The 18319-nt window shown below is 40.0% G+C and overlaps 1 protein-coding gene across 1 annotated transcript in view; it reads left to right on the forward strand.

Moving 5' to 3' along the window:
• Window positions 1–18319, forward strand: part of DMD (dystrophin) — a 2676943-nt gene that overhangs the window by 444965 nt on the left and 2213659 nt on the right. Inside the window, exon 8 of the mRNA XM_089653005.1 lies at window positions 3493–3627. Coding sequence (XP_089509131.1) covers window positions 3493–3627 — 135 coding nt within the window. The remainder of the gene's footprint in view (window positions 1–3492; window positions 3628–18319) is intronic.

An 18319-nucleotide genomic window follows, 5' to 3' on the forward strand; every position in this document is an offset into this window, starting at 1 on the left:
ACAATCAGTGTTGATGAGGGAATCCCTCCTGCAAAGCTTTTGTTTTCACTGGGTTCACTGGAAATTCTGGAATCTCTGGGCAGGTTTCTGATCAAGGACACCCACAGCCATTGCCTCACTAATGATAACCACTAACTCATGCTAAAAACTCACACTGGGGTCACCCCTTAACTTACAGTAAGTATCTATATATATCAGATAGCTGTCTGAGGGCTTCCCTATAGCTTCCACGACCCCTCCCTTATTCACATTTTGTTTTTTGTTATGGTGGAGTTTTCTTTTCAATGTAGTCAAAATTTCTCTATTCTGTCTACTAATATTCTGTCAAATGTTATGGCTGTTTGCTCTAAAACATCTACTAGAAATATCAAATCTCTTTCAACATACTTCAGAAATAAATCCATTTTCTCTCCTGTGTTATGCACATGTCATTCATCGGTGTTGAACTATGGTACTCAACACCTGAAAAGTACCATAGTTCAAAGTACTCAGATTATATAATAAAACATGTATCTTGAAAATCTAAACTATTATCCATTAAGGGTTAACTGTCCACTCAAACATTCAGAATAGTGAGCAGTGTCCACTAATGAGGTATTAAACCAATCCACTTTATCCTCTTATAGTATTTCCTTGGAGTTAACTTGAAAAATTGTTAAAGGATAAGTTCACCTTTGTAAAAAAATAATAATAATAAATGTCCATATTTTTGGAGGTAAAAAAATGTGCATTTATAATTTTTTTTATTTGGAGCCTTCAGAGCATTGCATTCATGATCTGCTGATCGCGGGTGCAATCTCAGACTTCTGCAGAATGTCAGTGTAGCTGTCTGCCAGTACCTTGTACGGGAGGACTTTTACTGAACGACAGAAAGCATCAGCACTCTGGTAGTTCTTTAAGAACTACAAGCCATCAGCCACAATGGCTGACAGTAGTTGTAATTCTCCTGTTCATAGAACTCTGAATGAGTGACATGGCCAGGTGCACGGAGATCTGTACGACTGTGCTTTTTTTAAATTGTTACAGTGGGTGCAAGGAAAAGATCCCTGGCCTGTTGTCACAGCAGGGGATCAAGTGGGTAGGGGGCTGCTGCAACAGTAACATGTTACATCCTGAATATGGGTGTAAAGTGTAAGGAAAGGTGAACCTATCCTTTAAAATTCACCAATGCTGACCAATGTTGAAAGCAAATAGAAGTGGGTGCAAAATTAATTTCTGTGGGCCTAACTCATAATCAGAAAATTGAATACATTCACAGTGTTTGGAAAACATGAGCATAAAAATTGTTCATTCTTTTTAATACTCATTTTCCACACATATATACACATGGGTGTGAGTGTTTTCCCATTACATAAATGTGTTGTGTGCAGACATACAGGCAAGCTTTGAGTAAGCACTGGTAAGCATTAAAACATTAGCTGGTTTCCAGCCCTCTTGCTGTGATTTTGTGCTGTTTTTATGGACTAAAGGTTAACAAAGGTGGTTTTCAGCAGTGTGGCCATCCAAGTGTAAACCCCCATGGGCCTATGATACTAGAGATCCTGCTTCAGTGTCAGAAAAATTTACTCTTTTGAAGGAATTTTGTAGCAATGTTATATTTTATTTTTCCATATAGCCCTCTTTAGTCTCCCATGAATTAACTTTTCATCCAGGAGCTGTAAAAATGGTGTTCCTTTCAATTTCCCTTACTCCTTCTGGGTTTTGTGTATTTCCACACATGACTCATCTAGGCAAGTTTGGATTTTTTACAATATGTCTCATCACTGCAGGAAACACAAATAAAATAGCCAAGGGTGGACACATGTGGGAGGAAATCTATAATAATATTTTTCATGTAAGAAAGCATGTAATTTGATTTATGCTAATTATAAGCTTATTTTTGGTATAGCTAATTATATGTGAGTCACATATTTACCAACGGCTGATTAACAATGAGCATCTCTAAACATCAAATGTTTTTGAGATCAGTAATTCTGATACCAATAAACTTGGCACACATTGCTATATATAACTGAAATTTACAAATCTGTTTATCTCTGATTGTTACAAATTGTCCACTGTGCAAATTATGCTCTGTAATTGATGAATGCTCAGTGAAACACGAACCAGTAAGTAAACGTTTTCTGTGTTGTATTGCCTTGCAATACCACTAGGCAGACCAAACATATCACAACCTCTGTGAAATGTCCTTTTAATTTTACTAACTTAATAAAATAATCCTAAACAGGTTTATATACAATCAAGTAGCTACATAGATGTTGGAAAATATATGTGAGATTGTATCAGACTATAACATGTCTGACAAACTTTAACATTACCCTCGTAAACATTCTACAGACTATCGAGGGAGCTATAGGAGCAACTTTTCCTTGAAGCCTAAATGGAAGTCTGACCACCTTCTGTGAGTCATTACTATGGCCAAGTAATGAAAAATGCACTCTTTTTTGCTTATGTCAATGTGTATTTGCTTCACATGCCAAAAATAGTATTGATACTTTACAAATATACACCTTGTTTCCTCTTTCAGTGAGATCTCCACAAATCAGTCCACTATCCCTACTAACTATGGAAAGGGAATCTTATTCTTTTTAGACCCATTAAATGCACTATAGATTTAAAAAAAATAAGTAATTATAGGTAACATAATGATGATACTTTTAGATGCATGCTTATGATACAGTAATATAGTATATCTCCATGACCCCTATCTATTCTACGCCATTGCATAGGCCTGACCTGAAAAATTGTCCTTTACAACTGAATAAGGTCAAGATTCCATGTCTATGGATCCAACAGATGTTAACTGTTCCTGGGCTGGACTAATGATTGGACAGGTTTGAAAACCTTTACCAATCCCAATTTTTCCTCCCATGTTAAGTATTGCTAGACGCATCTACCCTCTTGCCTGAATTAATGTATGGAATAAACTGTAGGCAGCAACTTGGGTTTGCTGCCACCGTGGGTTCAGGGTAAATCCCTGGGATTTGCCAAGCTTATAGATCCTGAATGCTAGGCAGAAAAGTTCACAGGTTCACCACCAGAATTAAAGAACAACCTATGATGCTGTGAATATCATTTTCCCCTGATAAGTTGAGTCACAGGAGCCCATAATTTGAAGCAATGGAAAACCCAGCCCCTTTTATATAAAAGGGAGGGCTTACAGTAGCCATATTGGCTGTGTCTGTTGGAACTAACAATTCTAGGGACATCTAACAATTCTATAGAGAGGGATACTGATTTTTATTTATTTATTTTGGCATTGCTGCATGTTCTCCAATGGGGGTGAAACAACCTATTGGACTTCTTTTTCTAGGGTTTCTTTTTTACACTCAAGTGGGAAATACCTTTAGGGCCATAAGTAACAAAGCAAAACTATACTTTTTTTTAAATAGATAATGTTGATCTTTAAAGTAGAATTATGTCAGATGACTTCAGACTAAAAAAAAAAAAATTAACAAACTGTATGTGACTTTTGTCCTCTCTTCTTCTTAGATCACTGTCAATGTAGCACAGGGACGTGTGCACACCCCTTCACCTCCTCCTAAACCTCGCTTCAAAAGCTATGCCTACACGCAAGCTGCTTATGTCATGTACCCTGACCAAAATGGGAGGCAGTTCCCTCCACAGGTCTGTTAAAATGTTTTCTTATAGAAACAGTTTTAACATGCTTTGCATGTTGTGTTATTTGTTGTACTTTATTGTGAACTAATCTGCATGTTCATTTAAAAAAAAAAAAAAGAGCACTTATATGCTTCCACTAATGCATTGCAAAGTAAAACAGTTTTAATACAAAACACTCAGCTTATAGTCTTGTGCATGCTAAGCAGTGTCTTTTATATAAAGTGATATCTCCTTCTCACGCTTCCTTGCTTACAATCTATTTCAATCAGGGTTCAAGAAACACATTCATATAATAAAAATGAGATATATAACTGGAAAATAACCATAACCCTTATACCCATATTTGGTCAATGACATCAATCAGGAACTTTTGATTACATAGGGCAGCCTGCTGAGGATCTGTAAATTGACAACACAATTGATGACACACAAATCTATCTTTCTATTCCTCACCTCACCCCTTCAGTCCCCACTCGCATTACTAACCTACTGAGCGACATATCGGCATCGATTATTATTATTATTATTATACAGGATTTATATAGCGCCAACAGTTTGCTCAGCACTTTACAATATAACGGGAGACAATACAGCAACAATACAGTTCAATACAAGAGGGATAGGAGAGCCCTGCTCCTTGGCGCTTACAATCTAGGAGGGAGGGGCTAGTGGTACAAAAGGTAGTAACTATGGGGGATGGACTGGTTGGAAGTGTAGACGATTCCATTATTAGCTGAGGGCAGGATAGGGTTCCCTGAATAGATAGGTTTTCAGAGATTGCCTAAAAGTGAGCAGAGTAGGCTCTATACGTTATTATTAATGTTTTGAATTTTATCCGTTGGGAAGCCAGTGGAGGGATTGGCAGAGAGGGGTGGCAGATACAGAACGGTTAGTAAAGTGGATGAGTTTGGCAGCAGAATTCATGATAGACTGAAGAGGGGATAGCCTGTGATAGGTAGGCCAATGCGGAGGGAGTTACAATAGTCAATGCAAGATATAGCAAGGGAGTGAATAAGTTGCTTAGTGGTTTCCGAGGTTAGGAATGGGCGTATATGTTGGAGATGTTACGGAGGTGAAGTCTACAAGATTTGGACAGTGAATGGATTTGGGACTGAAAGGACAGATGGGAGTCTAGGATTACACCTAGTACCCTGGCATGAGGGGAGGGACTGATGATTGCGTTATTGATCTTGATGGAGAAGTCAAGGGAGGGGGCACGGGCTGGGGGGAATACTAAGAGCTCAGTTTTGGAAAGATTGAGTTTGAGGAAGTGGAGTGAAATCCATGCCGATATGTCACTTAGTAGGTTAGTAATGCAAGAGGAGACTGAAGGGGTGAGGTGAGGATGTCACTCCACTTCCTCAAACTCAATCTTTAAAAAAATGAGTTCCTAGTATTCCCTCCAGCCCATGCCCCCTCCCGACTTCACCATCAAAATCAATAACACAACCATAAGTTCCTCCCCTCATGCCAGGGTGCTAGGTGTAATCCTAGACTCCCATCTGTCCTTTCAGCCCCAAATCCGATCGCTCTCCAAATCTTGTAGACTTCACCTCTGCAACATCTCCAAGATACGCCCATTCTTAACCTCTGAAACTGCTAAGCAACTTATTCACTCCCTGGTTATCTCTCGCCTTGACAATTGTAACTCCCTCCTCATTGGCCTACCTATCGCAGGCTATCCCCGCTTCAGTCTATCATGAATGCTGCTGAAAGACTCATCCACCTTACTAACCGTTCTGTATCTGCCACCCCTTTCTGCAAATCCCTCCACTGGCTTCCCATTGCCCAACGGATAAAATTCAAAACATTAACAATAACATATAAAGCCATTTATAACTCTGTCCCAAATTACATTACCAATCTTGTCTCCAAATATCACCCAAACCTTACTCTCCACTCCTCGCACGACCTCCTGCTTTCTAGCTCCCTTGTCTTCTCCCTCCCATGCTCGTCTCCAGGACTTTTCCAGAGCATCCCCCATCCTCTGGAACGCTCTACCCCAATCTATCAGACTATCACCTACTCTGCTCACTTTTAGGCGATCTCTGAAAACCTATCTCTTCAGGAAAGCTTATCCTGCTCTCAGCTAATAATTGAATCTTCTACTCCTCCTACCAATCCATCCCCCACAGTTACTACCTTTTGTACCACTAGCCCCTCCCTCCTAGATTGTAAGCTCCAAGGAGCAGGGCCCTCCTATCCATCTTGTATTAAACTGTATTGTTGCTGTATTGTCTCCCTTTATACTGTAAAGCGCCGAGCAAACTATTGGCGCTATATAAATCCTGTATAATAATAATAAATTGGGGGCAGTATTGCAATAGATAAACTCTGTCAGTAGCAGGTTATCATTGCAGCAATGCAGCAAGTCAACATAGGCAGGCAGAGGGTCATCATGATTAATGAGGATTTAAATAGATGGACAACCTGATGAGTACTGAATTTCATTACAAGACATTATCTTCTTTTACTTTAACGTAAAGGTGGTACATTTTTTGATAGAAATCAATAATAAGAGCTACTATGTGCCCCATAGTCACTCCCCTGGGGAGGGGGGGGGGGGTGGAACATCAGATACCTGGGGGCCCTCTTATTCTAAAGGGATTTTAGATTCTGATAAGTCCCCTCCTCATGCCCATGCATCCATTTTGGGGGACAGGTTGTATGGATTCAGCCTTTGTCCCCCTTAATATGGAGATAAATAGAATGGCAACAAAGCCTCCAACTCCAAGGCATCTTGTCCCCATGTTGAGGTGACAAGGGCCTCATCTCCACATTCTCCCCCAAAAGAGATGTAGGAGTTTGTGACGTGGAATAAGGGGGCCCCCAGATATCTGCCCCACCTGAAGGGAATAAGTAAAGGTAACATAGTAATCCTTGTTACTCAATCCCCCCCCCCAAAAAAAAAAAAAATATAGCAAAGATTTGTTTCCCATACACTTTAATGGGATTATATGCTAGGTTCAGGTTTCCATATCAGGTCTCATAAGCTTTGATTCTGTCACCTGCAGTAATTCCTTTCTATCATTAGAATTCTTCAGTCTTCTGGATTGAATGATGCCTAGAGTCTTTCAAGCGGTGACTCTAAGGACATACTGTGAGTGCAAGGCATTATAGACCTGCCTCATGAAGGAGGCATCACCTTCTAAAGAAGGTATGCAGAAAAAAATCATAAACTATAGCTTTGGAGGACTTGAAGCTTAGAGGGCTTGATGTGTTAAGGGTTCAAGAAGTAGGCGTGTTGCTTAGATGTTAAAAACAGTTAATTTTTCCGGTGCAAGAATGACAGTGATGTGCTGTAGAATTAAACACAAAGAATTGCTTAGCAGAATAATAAATCCCTTGGCAGGTAAAATTACTGTAGACAACTTTATTTGGTTCTAAAGGCTGAAGGTTTTTTTTATCTTTATACATTCTATGCATGAAGGTAAAAACCTTCAGTATAAAGCTGCCCCCTCAGCCGCCCCCCCCCCCCCCCCGTTATACTCACCTGAGTCCAAACCTGATCCATCAATGTGCAGGAGAGCAGAAGCTCTCTCAGGTCTTTCTTTTCATTGGCTGAGACACAGCAGTGAGAGCCATGGGGGGGGGGGCTGAGTCATGCTCTGTGTGTCTCATATACACACATAGGAGGCTTGGGAGCGAGTACGCACAAGCAGCTTTCTCTGGAAGCACTCAGCAGGGGGAGGGGCCTGGAGAAACGGAGGGAGACCTGAGAAGAGGAGGATCGGAGCTGCTCTGTGCAAAACCATTCAGCAGAGCAGGTAAGTATGACTTGTTTGTTATTTTTAAAAAAATCTGAACCTTTATAATTGCTTTGAATGTGCACTGAACTGTTTACCCAGAGTTGCACTGTAACATTATACTGATAAGTTACTCGAGCAAAGTTTAAAATAAAAAATAGCTGAGTCCTTATTGAAAAATAGAAATGACTAGCCTAGAAGGCTGCCAGCTTAGAAAACAAAAACATAATTAGTGGGGTTCTAACTGAAAATCACTCATCAAGGTAAGTATGATTTCAGTAGATGGCTTTTTTATGGTCTTAAAAATAGAGGAATTTTCTCTCTGTGTCTTACTGCTTGCAGATTGCACCAGGCTCATCATCCAGATCAATGGCAAACTGAAGCCCTCGCACGCTCCTGGCAGTACTTATGCCTTAGGCTTGTACTGTGCCATACATTACTTGTTTCTGTTAATTACTGAAGCAGTGTTAATCCTTAAAATGAATATCTACTCCTAAATCTAGTTTTATAACTCCCAACTACACTTTCTAAATCCCAGTACTGAAGATTCAAATCAATCACAAAGATTCTACAACCAACTAAATGCAAAAGTAGTATAACATAACCCTTAAAAACAAATATAAAGCATCTTTGTTATTTGATTTTGGCAAATAAAAAAATAAATAAATACAACTTGATAGTGTGTCATAGGTCATGCTAGCTTTACTTTCTATACATTTTTATATTAAGGACATGTTTACATTTTTTCCATTATACAACAGATATACACATCCATGAAAAGATATTGATAAATGAAAAGTAGATAGAGCGCTAATCAAATTATACAAGTCTTTTTTTTTTTCTTTTACTCTCATGTCTTGATTCATAGGTCAGTTAAACTTTCTATAATTCAAATTTCAGAATTCTTAAAATTGAAAATGTATTTAACAATAAAATGGGGCTGTATTTCTAAAATCAGAAAGCTACCCTATCACTGTCCTTGCAGCATAAAACTGTTTCATAACATTGTGTTTGTCATTGTTCCTATAATATTCTTTTTCCCAGTATGCCCCGCGGTCTCCATAATAGTTATGTATAATGGTTAATTGCAAGTGTAACTCCACACAAAGCTGGTATTTGTTCAAATGGAACTACCGCAAACAAGTACCCTGTGGGTTGTATCTCTGAACTGCTTCATAAATATCTCAACAGTGTTTTGTGCTAATATCACCTTATCCAAATTCGCAGTCCCACACATTTTCCAAAGTCATTACAGAGGGGAATATCATTATCGCCTCCTCATTGACTCTGTATCTTACACAACATAATAAGCAGCAATAAGGAGTGAGAGCAACTTTTGTTACACTACCAAAGTGCCAAACATTCTCTTTGATTATCATAATTGGCTAACTGTAGTGGGCACATGAATTGCTTGACTTTTGCAAGGGCATCTGCCATAAAATAACTCTAACATGTTATCCAATCATTGAAATCGATTTGTTTAGTATGGTGTAATTCAGTGTATGCTGCCGGGTGATGATTGGCATGGATATCATTGTTCTTGTTCAGCATCATCAAATACTGTCCACACTATTTGCAAAGTTGCTGGGGGGTGGGAGCTATTTATGCATAATGTAGCAACATATATTAAATAATAAACAAAGTTATTATATAAATGCATGTATGTAAATTTAATTTACACTATGGATGCTAATATTTTGTAGATAGTTGGCTACTCATCAGATTTCATGTCATTTCTATAATTAAAGTGTATGTATAGACTTTTTTTCCTAGGGTGTTTTTATTCCTAAAGTAGAAGACACAGACAGCACTCAGCCAATCTACCTTGGGATTTTAACGAGGTCATTTTGCAAGAGCAATGTACACATATGCAGTGTAAACCACAACACACCAATGTTTCTGGGCCAATGTGGACCCCTTTCTCAAGGGGACAGACACGAAGGAGTGGAATAAATCAAATACATATATTCACTTTTTTTATAAGGAAAGAGTTCACCTCACCTCTTCAGACAGAACCTCTTGAGTCACATGCCTCAAAACATGACTAGTCAGACTGTGAAAAACCTTAGTGCAGTCAAATAAAACCTAACATGAATAACATACTGTATCATTACAGCAGAGCCCTGTGTACTGTATGCCATTAAATGTGGCACTGTATGAACAGCATGCGCTCAGGAAACCAGGACTAGAAATTGCCATGCACTTCAAATACTAGAGGTCATCACTAAGCATCACCCTGTCATGTGACCCAGTCAGTGAATGAAGGTATACCACTGTATCCAGGTCTTGCATCCAGGTCCTAGTCAGCAATAAGCACCAACCAGTCGTGTGATCCACTCCGCAAATCTGTCAGGGCAGGGCTGTGGAACGGACAGGTAGGCCTAGTGGCAGGGTAACGCACTGGCTGACGACGACCACCACCAACAGACAGAAGTCCCTCAGGGCGTGGAGTCTAAGTCCCAGGCTGCCCTTCACCAGGGCCCCTGATGGTGGGGATGGACTTGACGCAGCCAGGTACCAGGTCGCGGCCCCCGAGACACCCCGGCTGCGGTAATGGCCGCCGCCAATGGCGTGTAGCTGGTGAGAATGACAATAGCGTAGTCAGGCAAGCTGGGTCGACAACAACGGGACAAAACGGCACAGAACAGTAGACCGAGAATCACGGGCCGGGTTCAGCAACGGAAGGTCAGATCGAAGGAAAACATAGAGAATGGTCTTAATCACAAGCCGAGTCAGAATACCAGAAGAGTCACGAGCATATACACAGAGCTGTAGGAAGACCAAGACACAAGTGCAAAGAGCATGTGCGGGCCACAGGCTTATATGTCATCAGCCACACCCCTCTGGGGGATGGACCTCAGAGACCTGAAGGCATAAAAGGATTCCCACCATGCACAGCAGAATCCAAGATGGACGCCAGCACATGGAGTAACAAAACCTCAGGGAAAAGGTAGGACCTTGACAAAATACCACTGTATCCAGGTCCTGTATGCTAATACTATGCAGATGATGTGCACTGCAGAAACCTAACGCAATCAATATCTTGCATTCCAAGTCATTACTAAGCACCACAAAGTCACCTGACCTGGTCCCTTGTACAAATCTGATCTGGGTCATCATGGGAACCTGGGATGCTAAAGCTGCCATTCCCTATTAGAAAGTGTAAATATGTATGTGATGTATTTCACTGCTGTCTGTCACCTTGAGAAAAGGGGTCTGCCAGTGTGTTATGCTTTATTCTGCATATTTGTGCATATTGTGTACAGGAAATTTGTTGCAAAATTAAAATTCTGAGGTCAAGTGGTTGAGTGCTGATTCTCTCTTCTCTTTGTTAACAGACTTGGAAAAGTAGGAAGGAAGGAATGCCAGTGTCCAAATGAATGCAAACTAGAAGATAGGTTAAAAAAATGAAAATTGTATGGTGGAAATTGGGGAAGGCTTAGAACAATAACCCATTATGGGATGGGGGATGGACCGCAGTATGATATATAGCTAAAATGTCCATGTAGTGAATATAATTCAGGTGAATCTTAAACGGAGGATATGTGGGAGGAGACAGCCAGCTGTAAGAGCTTGTAGGTACTCCTGTGCACAAAATAGAGAAGAGAGACAGTGGCGCCACTCTAATTTTAGATCTTGACCATGTTAAAATGCGCTCACAAGAGTAAGGAGATTAAAAGCATGTCATGGTAACAGAAGGGTCCGGTGTACTGGTGGTCCTATGCGGTGCTTCTGGTTGGTACCCATCATTCTGGTGGTTTCCAGGGCTCGGGGCAGTGGGGGAGTAGCAGAGAGGTGCAGGGAGGCTCACACAGATCATGTCACATCACAATATGGATTTCCAAAATGACCAATTTTGGAAATCTGGCTAGTGCTCTGACATGATCTGTGTGAGCCTCCCTTCACCTCTCTGCTACCCCCCGAGCCCTGGAAACCACTGGAGTGACAGGTACCAACCAGAAGCACCAGTACACTGGAACCTTCTGCTACCACAACATGCTTTTAATCTCTTTATTCTTGTGACTGCATTTTAACTATTAAACATGTGTGCCTTTTTAACCATCTACACTTAGAGTGGCACCGCTGATATGTAAAAACCCAAAACGCATTGAATCAATATACTTGTCATTACTTTCAATAAACATCTTGAACCTATCTTCTATTCACATTCTTTTGAAAACCAGGCATTCCGTCCTTCTTACTTTTCTAAGTCTACACATGGAAACGAACATAAGGCTGTACCAAAAAGGCAACAGCCCAAACCAAAAGAAGTTTCATAGCCATTATCTAATACTGGGCACAACTTGCAGAAAGAACCCTACCTTGCCTATACAACCACCCACCCACGACCAGCAACTGATCCAGTCAGTCCAGATCGGTCTTTAGTATTGCGAGCATTGAAAAAGCATTGTGTCATAAGTGCTTTGCTTTCCCCTTTCCTTCTCTGCACTCCTGCAGTCATTTCAGAAGCAGACTAGAAAACGTTTTCAGTTAGTTGAGTCAAGCAGGAACAAAGTGGTGGCATAGTAAGCACAATAAGTATAAAGATTGTAAATACCCAAACGGAAATTTTCATTAAGCATTTAATATAGACAATCTTTTGTTTGTGGAAGTATTATTATTAGTATGCATATCATGTGTATTACCAGTAAATGCAAATCTATGTATTATTTTGTTTGTTTTTATATTTCAAATGTAGAATCATGGTCAGCTAACCAAAAAAATGTGTTGCCTTTTTGGTGTAGTTGAAGCCATTTTGGGGCCCTCTAAATATAGCAATTTGACAACCACTGCTACAAAAAGTAGCAGTTTGATTTTAAACAGTCTTTTTTTAAAAGTATACCTATTATTGTTTATTATTAAAATATTTTAGATTTTATTCTGAATTTTTACTGCCCTTTTGTAAAACACAGAGATATTTAAGAGGTTTAATATGAACCCTTTTTTAATAATCTTTTTGACATGCTTGACTCCACATATGAATATTTAATTGCCCACAACCCTTTCAAATGTGCATATCTCTTAGTTTCTATATTGTACATGTTCATTTTAATTATGTTGCTTCTTATGAAGCAATTCACTTTTTATCTGCAAGGATTGTACTTTGATCATTTAAATGCTTCACAATACCTTGCATTACAGGAACAATCATTTGCTTTCCTGTGTTTGATGCTATTGTCAGCAATTAAATAAAAAAACTCATATATCTGAACCTACTTTAACGTGAGTATGAAAACAAAGCTAAATAGCTCAATGATGATATTCACAGTTTTAACCAATATGATTTAATTTTACTAATATCAGGAAATGAAATAAATAATTATGTTTTATTACTTTGGTTTATCAAACTAAACATTATGCTTTGCATTGTGTGGATATGAATAAGCATACAAAAAGTAAGGAGCTGACTAAAGCAAAAGAACAATACCAGAGATGAATTGCTATGGTACTCTTGCACAGTGTGCCCACATAGGTAAACAGATGAAGGCCGTAACAATCGCACAGGCAGATTGCACACTAATGTTTAGTGTCACTAAATAAAATTTGAAAACTAAAATACTGTATAATTTTCTTTAGTCCTTACAGTCATAAGTGGTCTAATAAATACCTTTGGATAGCAAGGTCTGATGTGTGCACCAGGAAGATGGAAAATTGTATCAAATACTTAAGTTTCCTTTCTTGGCACGAATCCATTGCAGCATACTACTACATGTATGCTGACATGTTAGCACCAGAAAAAAATCTTGAGTGCTACCCTTTCCACAGGCTGACTGAGTGACAACAGGACCAGGCTGTAGCCATATTAATACACTTAACACAATGGACACAGTCCTCCAGTCACTTTGATGGGAATACATTAAATCTTGTTTTCTCCCATCTTTACAATCCCTACAACCTCCCACACCCCTTTTCCTCTCTCTGATCACAATGTCATCGCCTTCACAGTGTACTTAGCTTCAAACACCTATCCCTCCAAGCAGCAAACAATTACCCGCAGAAACCTTTACAACTTTAACCCTTCTCTTTTCCACTCTGCAACTGACGCCTCTATGCCAGAATCTCTCCCCTGTCCTGCCCTGACCTGGCCACTGCTGTCTACAACAGACCATTACAACCATGGCAGACCGATGACACCAAAAATCTGAAGAGACATAGTCATGCACTGGAGCAATTGTGGCATAAAACAAAATCCCAGCAAGCAGTCACCCTATATAAATCTGCTTTCTTAAAATACAATTCCTCCCTCCATGCTGCCAGACAAGCCTACTTTGTCACTCTTATTAATACCTTATCATCCAGTCCTCATAGTCTCTTTTCTACTTTTAACTCTCTACTTTCTCCACCTCCACCCAGTAACTCACTCACTGCCTACAAGGTTGCCAATCAAAAACAAGATTGATGCAATTTGTAGGGACATCGCCACTACACAGAAATCTATCCCACTTAGAATACCTTATACTAAACCTACCTCAACACTTTCCTCTTTTGAACTTGCTACTACTGAGGTCACTGAAGGTTTCTCAAAAGCCTATCTCACCACCTGCCCCCTGGATCCCATCCCCTCACAACTACTAGGGTCACCCTCTTCTTCTATCCTTTGCTCCCTCACTCACATCTTTAATCTCTCCCTCTCTACTGGCACCTTCCCCTCCCCTCTAAAGCATGCACAGATCACTCCCATACTTAAAAAGCCATCACTGGACCCCACCAACCTGAACAACTTAAGAACTATCTCCCTGCTCCCATTTACCTCTATATTCTTAGAACGCTTAGTCAACAATCGCCTGAGCTCCTACCTCACTGACAACAACCTTCTTGGCCCTTTACAGTCTGGCTTTTGCTCACTACACTCCACTGAAACTGCCCTACTAAACCTCACTAATGACTGACTAGCTACTAAAACCAATGGCCACTACTCCATACTCTTACTACTTGACCTCTATGAAGCTTTTGATACTGTTGACCATCCCCTCCTCCTCAAAAAAACTCCACTTCCTTGGCCGCCAAGACTCTGCTCTCTTCTGGTTCTCCTCCTACCTATCGCAGCGCTCCTTCAGCTTTACCTATAACTCTGTCTCCTCTCCACTTCCTCTTTCTGTAGGGGTTCCACAAGGTTCTGTCCTTGTACCCCTTCTCTTCTCCATCTACACCTCCTCAGTTGATAAACTCCCATGGCTTTAAGTAACATCTCTATGCTGATGACACACAAATCTGTCTTTCTACTCCTCACCTCACCCTTTCAGTCTCCTCTTGCATTACTAACCTATTAAGTGACATATCAGCATGGATGTCACTCCACTTCCTCAAACTAAATCTTTCTAAAAAGGAGCTCATATTATTCCCTCCAGCCTGTACCCCCTCCCCTGACTTCTCCATCAAGACCAATATTAAAACCATCAGTCCCTCCCCTCATGCCAGGGTACTAGGTGAAATCCTAGACTCCCATCTGTCCTTTTAGCCCCAATCCAATTACTGTCCAAATCTTGTAGACTTCACCTCCTCAACATCTCCAAGATATGCTCGTTTTTAACCTCTGAAACCACTAAGCAACATATATACTCCCTTGTTTTCTCTCGCCTTGACTATTGTAACTCCCTCCTCCTTGGCCTACCTAATCGCAGGCTATCCCCTCTTCAGTTTATCATGAATACTCATCTACCTTATCAACTGTTCCATATCTGCCATCCCTCTCTGCCAGTCCCTCCACTGGCTTCCCATTGCCCAAGGAATACAATTCAAAACATTAACAATAACATATAAAGCCATTTATAACTCTGCCCCAAATTACATCATCAATCTTGCCTCCAAATATCACCCAAGCAATCTTCTCCGCTCCTCCCAAGACCTCCTGCTCTCTAGCTCACTTGTCTCCTCCTCCCATGCTCATCTCCAGGACTTCTCCAATGCCTCCCCCATCCTCTGGAATTCTCTACCCCAATCTATCCGACTATCACCTACTCTTCCCACTTTTAGGCGATCTCTGAAACCTCTTAAGGGAAGCCTTCAGTTAATAACCAAATTTTCTTTTTTTCCTATCAGTTCATCCCCCACAGTTATTACCTTTGTACCACCAGCCCCTCCCTCTTAGATTGTAAGCTCCAAGAAGCAGGGCCCTCCTAACCCTCTTGTATTGAACTGTATCATTGTTGTATTGTGTCCCTTTATAGTGTAAAACACTGAGCAAACAGTTGGCGCTATATAAATCCTGTATAATAATAATAATTATAATACACTTACAACTAAAACAAAGGTATGTGATGCTTTCTTATTTAAACTGACAATCAATCAAACAGCACTGCTTGGGCTGATAAAAATGGAGCACCCGAAAAGCTTGCCCTGAAAATGTAAATGTTAGTGTAAATAAAGTATCATGGACAATACTTTTACATTATATATATTATTTTTGTATCAGGACCAGGACATTTTTAAATGAAAATGAAGGCTAATTGCAAAATGAATAAAAGCACAAGGATTTTTTAAAGTTTAGTATGAGGAGAGCAATGCATATGACCATACGATACATGTGCTGCTCATACCTCAATTTTACAAAAAGTTATGGTAAAGTGCTTCTGTGGATAGCACAGTAAGATTGGAATCATAATGCTAAAAAAAGTAAAAATCATTTTGTGAATAAAATCCATAGGTGTTGCTTTGTATATCATGCTGAACTAAAACTTTGTTTTCTACCTGGAGGGTTTAGTGACAATATATATGGTGCAGGGGCGGACTGATCATTCGAGCACTCGAGCACTGCCTGAGGGCCCGGGGTCAGTAGGGGGCCCCATGAAATGCCCCTGGTGCCTTTTATTGGCTTTTTTGGGTGTGTTTTGAGTGTGGGCAAGGACACAGGGGCTCCATGATCCCCTATTGCCTGGGGGCCCCATGAGTTGTCAGTCCACCCCTGATATGGTGTGATCTGAATTTTACATGAGCCTTCAACATCCACATAATGCTGCTTTGTTCCTGTACCTTCTGTTCCAATAATGTAAACTAAGGTATGTGTGTGTCAAAGTGTAATCTTAAAACATAAAAAGTAATATGAATGACTCACTAAAGAATTCAATTCACATGCACCAAGCAAAGCAAGGGGCCTAAAAAAACATACCCGCATTTACAGTACAATACCCACTTGAGAATATCTAAATTTTTAATGATAAAGGTTGGAACTGCTCCTATAATATTTCTGTTCTAGGACCCACCACTGCTTACTGTAACTGTCATTTGGATACAGAAAATACACTGCATACCAAACCCCACAATCACAATCAATCATTGACAAGAATGCATAGTAAATAACATTTGGATAGGACTTGCTTGCATGTACACAATCAATATTTTGGTGTATGTGCATCATTTTCCTTAAATCAGCCTCATTATGTATTCACAAGGAAAACTTTACTTATTCATATAAAAATAATATATACAATTATTTTATATATAAAATGATATATATAAAATGATATATAATATGAATAAAAATGATCATAATTGATCAGCATAAGTGTTATACATTTTCATAATACCACACATATGGCATACAATTCTCATGAAAATATAAATAAAATGTTAATGCTCTATAAGCCCCAGATAATAAAATGCTTGATCCCTTTTTGACATGTGACTGTGAACATTTGTCATTATACATTTGTCTAGGGAGTAGGGAAGGGCATAGAAAAGAAATACAGGTCAAAGATGTAACTACAGCCATTACATCCCAAAGAGCTGCTATGAGGCCAAAGAACAAGAAGGATCCACATCCATGACATGGGGGAGTAAGAAGCACAGGCTACTTTCCTGTGCATTGAACCACCTGCTTACACCAGGCTTACAAGTTCTGGCTGACCACAGAGGAAAAACACCTCTTCTTTTATACACAGCACAGGCTAAGCACAGTGGCAGCATATGAGGGTAAATCTCAAAGTAGTCACTTACAACTTCTTGGCTACCAGTATTAATGAGGTATAAATAGGACACCCACATCAAAATACATTTTCTCTTAGTTTTGGTTCTTTTAGTTCCCGCTGGGGAAAATCACCCCCCTAAAAAACATATTTGGCCAAAGACACTATCAGACAGGTTCAAAACTTGGCCAGGTAAAGGATGGTTTGGGACAAACTCCAGCCACAGTTTCCCACCAGCCCTTTGTCAGTGTGTTGGAGTTTAGTTATAGAGAGGTACAGTTGACAGTATTGCAGGATGAGAGGTTTACAGTGCATTGTACTAACACAGAGCAATAAAATGTATACAATGTTGTATTCATTACTGCTATATATTCCCATTTATTCTTCGCAGTGACTTGCAGTTTGTAGGGCTAGGGAGCATGTGGGAGGTAAAGCAGGGAAAATCAGTTGGCACCAAAGTTCCAGAAGCTGCAGCTTAAAGTTCTACTAAACCCAGGACTCTGCATTCACTCTATCTGGTCTACCACAGTACACACAGCAAATGCAATTATTTTAGTAAATATAAACTGCTAAATACCTTTTCTCAACAGCAGTTAGAGCAGTTTTGTGACTTCTATCAGTGTTCAGCAGTGCACTGGTTAGAGCTTGTAGGAGGAGTTTTATTTCTGCTCTAGGAGGATGCCGAACCCCTGACCTCTGTCTGGACAGTGCTGATTGGCCCTATGCTGATCACATGCACTTTCCCTAGAAAAAAAACCTCTCTAGCAATACACACCAAACTGAGCATGTGCAGAGTGTGCCCTATCAGGAGATAAGAAGGGGATACTGGCAGAAGGGGAGGATCAGAGAAGTCAGGATCAAACAGTATTTTTACACAATGCAGAGGATTAACCCCTTAGATTCTACAATGAGTATAACAAGCATGCTTTACTGCATATACAGACTGATTTTACTGTTGTGGGTTTAGTAACACGTTAATGTCAAGTTAGCTCCAGTGATGAGGGTGTGTGTTTGTGTGTGTGTGGGGGGGTTGATGAAGAGGTCTCCAAA

This window comes from Staurois parvus, unplaced genomic scaffold, assembly GCF_062004578.1.
Source record: "Staurois parvus isolate SC_StPar_1 unplaced genomic scaffold, SC_StPar_1.0 ptg000696l, whole genome shotgun sequence".
Lineage (NCBI taxonomy): Eukaryota > Metazoa > Chordata > Amphibia > Anura > Ranidae > Staurois > Staurois parvus.